We start from the raw sequence: 5000 nt of genomic DNA on the forward strand, positions 1-5000 counted from the left end.
TACCTCCAGATTTGAAGACCGGATCTTTCGCAGGTTTCTCAATGATCCTTCGCCATCTCGGGAACCAGTAAATGCTTTGACAGGCGATCTTGGCGCGCCTTTGACATAAAATATCAAACCTCGTGAATCGAACTTCGCATGCAAAACAGGCAAGTAAAACTTTCAATTTCAGTGGCAAGTTGTATTATTGAAAACCTCACCTGATTTTGGATATGTGACGACGAATACATCGTCTTCACGAGTTTTAAAACGACGCAAGTCCTTTTCAAAATCTTTGTCAATATTGGGCTCATAAAACGTGACTCGCACACCGCAGACCAAGGCCTGTCGAGGGCCAGTAAAGTCGCCATCTCTTTCTTGCACGATCTTCCAGTCGGCCATGACACAGCAGGAATGATAACTGGGGTGTCAGGCAACGCTCTGGTAAATAATATTGCGTGACGTTTCGTCTGCCTAGCAAACGCACGAATGAGCTATTGTGTCTCATTTCCTTGTCACCCTTTCTCCCAGAATATCAGCAGATCACGCAATCAAAACAGGATCACAACAAACAGTGAAAAGCTGTCCACACGAGCAATTTTCATGTGACAATTTAACGTGGGAAACACATTTGAGCGTGTAGATAGGACAACAAATAATTGTTGACAATATTCGCAGTTAAGTGGGTTCACTTCCGTATTCAAGGCAAATGCACTCGAACATTGCTGGGCAAAATGTTTGACATTAAAGCGCTTTGGCAGGGAAATTAAAGATCTCTGTGTTTCTAGGGGTACTTTACAGAAGTGGTCTGCAGTGCAGGCGTTATTTTGGCGCGGAACGCTAGATAAATCAGGTTTTCGATGCCGCCATCTTGGATTGTGATTAGAATACGCCTGCACTGCAGGCCATACAGAAGGGGAGTGATGTAAAACTCGGGATTCATCAGCAGGTTTATCGCAGGTGAAATGTTTGCTCCCTGAAGCAAAACGCAAGCTCTTACACGCACCGGAAGCGACTGGAGTTTATTCGGGAGAAATTTGCTAACGACATTGCAAAATTTGAATTCACAGGAAGAGATTGATTAAGTGAGTACAAGTTTTGGATTGTTCGTTTACTGCTCGATCACTGTTTATCGTTAATTTGGTCCTCCCAAGATACTTCCGTATCCCGTAATACTTAACAATTAGACGTCAATAGCCCATGAGGCGAAGTCGAATGGGCTATTGACCCGTGGCCCTTGAGGGCGAAGGGTCTAATTGTTTTAGTATCACCCAACTAGTCGAACAGAAAAGGCAATAATAAAGTTGGCAAATGCAAGTTGAAAATATATTTATTTGGAAATAAAACGAAAGAAAGCGTCACGCTTTTCGCTACTCGACGACTAGTACTAATAGTCCTCTAGTAGCGTAGCCAATCATAATGCAGCATTTGCATTAGTCCACTAGTTGGGTGATACTAAATTCAAGTAGTCTTGATCCCGTGAATTATTCTCGGGTCATCCCGCGGGCTCTATGGACGTCCATGATCCGTCAACCCGTAAGGCTAATGACAGCCTTTCTGGCTGCGTCGTCCATGTCATCTGCTAGAAAGAGCGGCATACCACTCTCAGTCAGAATATGTTTAGCTCTTTCCACATTTCTACCTGTAGGGATGAAAAAGAAGAGGGATGAAGTGAGGTTCATTTATGAGCCACTTCATAGGGTCTTATCAGGACTAAAATGCAATGTTGTTTGGAGGAATAAAGCCATAATGCTTCTACTCTGTCCCATTCCAGCATAAGGGCAGGCAACAATGACTGAGACCACGCCTTTGACGTCCAACACACTTTTTATTACTAGAAATAGCAAGCTTATATAGAGCAGTTTTCAATCGAGTGTCGTAAAACCAAAAGCAAAGTAATTACTTTCGCCAATCAAAAAGGTCGGAGACAATCCAGTAAACCAATCAAAACTCGAAGTAAATTTGCACGCGCGAGACACGATTGGTTTTAGTTTCACTTCTGATTGGTTGAAAAAATGGTGCGAGAACTTTGAACCAATCACTGAGTGAAGCAATCATAAACCAAAGTAGTTCACTAATTACTTTCGACACGCAATTGAAAACCACTCTAAGCAAGGACGATAATTGAAGGCTACGAAAACGCCATAAGGGAAGTGGTCAAAACAAGTGTACTCGAAGAGGACCCACCTAGTTTAAGGGGAGGGGTGGTATACAAGACACCATCTATCTGATGAACCTCATGAACAAAAATTATTGACCTGAATACTGGAAATAAATGAGGCATAAATAATTTGTCTGCATGAAGCTTGCATCCATAGGAAGTCAGCATAGCGAGGTTTGAATCTTTTCGTCAGTGCTTACTCTTGAAAGAGAGGGGGTTATACAACCAAGAAACCATCTTTTAAGGTGTACAATTGTTTTGACTATTTTCCGAAAACAGTCGGTTTCTTCAACAAAAACAATAGCTCTGCATGCACGTCCCGTATGAGCGTTATATACCTTTTTGCTCATTTCTTTGGCTGTCGTGTCCTGACAACGACGGCAACTAACAAAATTAAATAGAGGACGTATGCAATCGACGACTAATTTTAATTTTCGCACTCCGAAAACTCCCTTTCCATGATCATACCATGCCACGATAAGAGAGGAAAATGTGCGTTAATGTTAATCTTGTGAAAAAAGAATATCACTGTAGTCTGGGCAATGGAAATTCGGAAATCCACGCTGCATTCTTTTTCGTTTTTTTTTTTTTTTGGCGAGTCTCACAGGGGGGGAACCACGATTTTTCTTAGGACGGAGTGCACCACTACGGAATGGCGTAACCGAATAGTGCAGTTTTTTTTTTCGGAGAATACCAGTTGTATCAGAAAGCCGCAGGTCATATCAGAGGGGAGGTTAGGGGGGAGGGGAGGGGAGGTTAGGGGAAGGGGAGGTTAGGGAAAGGGGAGGTTAGGGATAGGGGAGGGGGGAGGGGAGGGGGGAGGGGTGCACATTCCCTGCAGCCTCTCTATTTACGCAATTCCGCCTGCGAGAATTCAACTCACCCTCTAGTCGCACTATTACTGGAACTTTAACGTTGAGCCTTTCGTAAGCTGAGGTTATTCCATTGGCGATAATTGAACAATCAACGATTCCACCAAATATATTGACTAGGATTGACTTAACCTGTGAAAACAAACAAATGGTCTTCACCATCATCATCTATCATCATCAGGTAAGTCTGCGCATGTCAATGAATGATCTTACGGTCACATCTTCTTACCCTTGGGTCTTTGACCACTATATTGAATGCTTGAAACACACCTTCCTCCTGTACCCCACCCCCTAAGTCAAGAAAGTTAGCAGGGGCACCCCCGTGGAGTTTTATAATGTCCATTGTAGCCATTGCGAGGCCAGCACCATTCACTAAAGCAAAAAAAGAAAACAAAATTGTTAAACGATAAATTTCCAATTTCCTCTAAGATGACTTCCGATAGATATGCTTTAATTCAAAACGGTCTCTAGGCGCGCTCTTTCTCTAAACTGTACCCTAGAATGTCTCGTTCGGTCAGAAGATCCTTGTAGTAGCGAAGATAAAAATCTACATGGCGGAGATAGAGGGTCCTGCGTCCTTTACTTTGCCGACTTCTTCAAGATGGAGAACCTGCGGAAAAGTATTACTTCTTACCAAGACACGCAATATTTCCATCTAAGCTGATATAATTCAGAGCGTATTTCCCAGCTTCAACTTCTCGCGGATCACTCTCGCTCTGATCGTCCATCGCAAACACTTCTTGCTGTCGGAACTTGGCGCTGTCATCAAAGTTGAACTTGGCGTCAAAGCACACAACTAAAAGATTGGCACAAAACAAAGAAAACACTGACAACAAAGCTAAACGTTTTGCAGAATATATGACATTTTGCACTGTAAACGGAGCTGAGATCGAGTGACCAGTAGCCTCTTTGCAGCCGTTTTTTGTGTCGGTCCCATTCTCCCTCCCCACGATGGGACCGACACAAAAACGGCTGCAAGGAGGTTACGTAAGCAGCCGTTTTCTTTGACGCGGGAGAAGCGCGTACAATACTCTTGCGCGCGAGGAAACACGCATGGGTAGTGCGCGCAACGCAAAAAGAAGCGAATGGACGAAAGATTGTCACAAAACAAAAACAAATACTGACAACAAAACTACATGCTTGCAGAATACACGACATTTTTCGGCCGCAAACGTATCCTGACATCGAGTAAGCAGTGTTTTCCTTTGAATCAAGCGAAGAAAAAAAAAACTTTCATATTTAGCGAGCTGTGCTATAAAACAAGGCCCGCTCTATTGGTCGATCGGTAGCTGCGCTATGAGCATTAGCCACTAAAGAAGCTAACTACGCACCTTTTCCGTCAGGAGTTTCTCCGAATGGATTAATTTCTACCTGGGTCGCGTCAACTTTGAGGAAGAGTTTATAAAGTAACTTGATTTGCTCAGCAGCCTGTAAAATGAAAAAAGTCAGGTTTGGATCACCATCGCAGTTTTCTGTTGAATGTCAAAGGCTGCCGATTGGTCGGAAATTCTCGCGCTCTTAACCAAGGAATACCAACATTTGCTTTCGCGCTTGTTTTATCAATGTAAGTACTTCAATTATCTCACCTCTTCAAGCAGCGGTCCTTTAAATTCCAACTTCTCTGCGAGATATAGTGCATCTTCATGTTGAATTCCCTTAAAAATGTCTACTGCAACCTTCATATAAAGCAAAGGATTCATGCGTAAAAAGTGGGTCATAGGTTAACAATGTAGCCCGGCTTAAACGTGTTCAAAAAACGTTTAACTTTCTTCACTCCCACTCAAGGACGCTAAGCCATACAGTAGGAGGAGTAGGGTACACTTCATTGCCCTGTAGATAGTTTAAGGACGGTGCCTACTATTGTCATTGCGCATACGTTCTGCGCAACTCCAGATACTCGGATTTCCTATCGGTGATGCTTACTAATGCAGGGATTTTTTTGCGCGGTTTAAAACTATGCAGGCAAAGTAGATCTTCGTAAGTACTCT

General features: G+C 43.1%; 2 protein-coding genes across 2 annotated transcripts in view; both read right to left on the minus strand.

The window, feature by feature from the left end:
* LOC138011760 (amine sulfotransferase-like) overlaps positions 1–468 on the minus strand; it is a 7772-nt gene extending 7304 nt beyond the window's left edge. Inside the window, exon 1 of the mRNA XM_068858919.1 lies at positions 201–468. Coding sequence (XP_068715020.1) covers positions 201–381 — 181 coding nt within the window. The 5' untranslated portion in view covers positions 382–468. The remainder of the gene's footprint in view (positions 1–200) is intronic.
* Positions 469–982: 514 nt separating this feature from the next.
* The window catches only part of LOC138011757 (succinate--CoA ligase [GDP-forming] subunit beta, mitochondrial-like), a 19670-nt gene continuing 15652 nt past the window's right edge, over positions 983–5000 (minus strand). Inside the window, exons 6-11 of the mRNA XM_068858917.1 lie at positions 4599–4688; positions 4344–4440; positions 3647–3808; positions 3242–3384; positions 3024–3144; positions 983–1621 (exon numbers count right to left, since the gene is read on the minus strand). Of these exons, the coding sequence (XP_068715018.1) occupies positions 1509–1621; positions 3024–3144; positions 3242–3384; positions 3647–3808; positions 4344–4440; positions 4599–4688 (726 nt within the window). The 3' untranslated portion in view covers positions 983–1508. The remainder of the gene's footprint in view (positions 1622–3023; positions 3145–3241; positions 3385–3646; positions 3809–4343; positions 4441–4598; positions 4689–5000) is intronic.

The sequence above is a fragment of the Montipora foliosa genome, chromosome 7, assembly GCF_036669935.1.
Source record: "Montipora foliosa isolate CH-2021 chromosome 7, ASM3666993v2, whole genome shotgun sequence".
NCBI lineage: Eukaryota > Metazoa > Cnidaria > Anthozoa > Scleractinia > Acroporidae > Montipora > Montipora foliosa.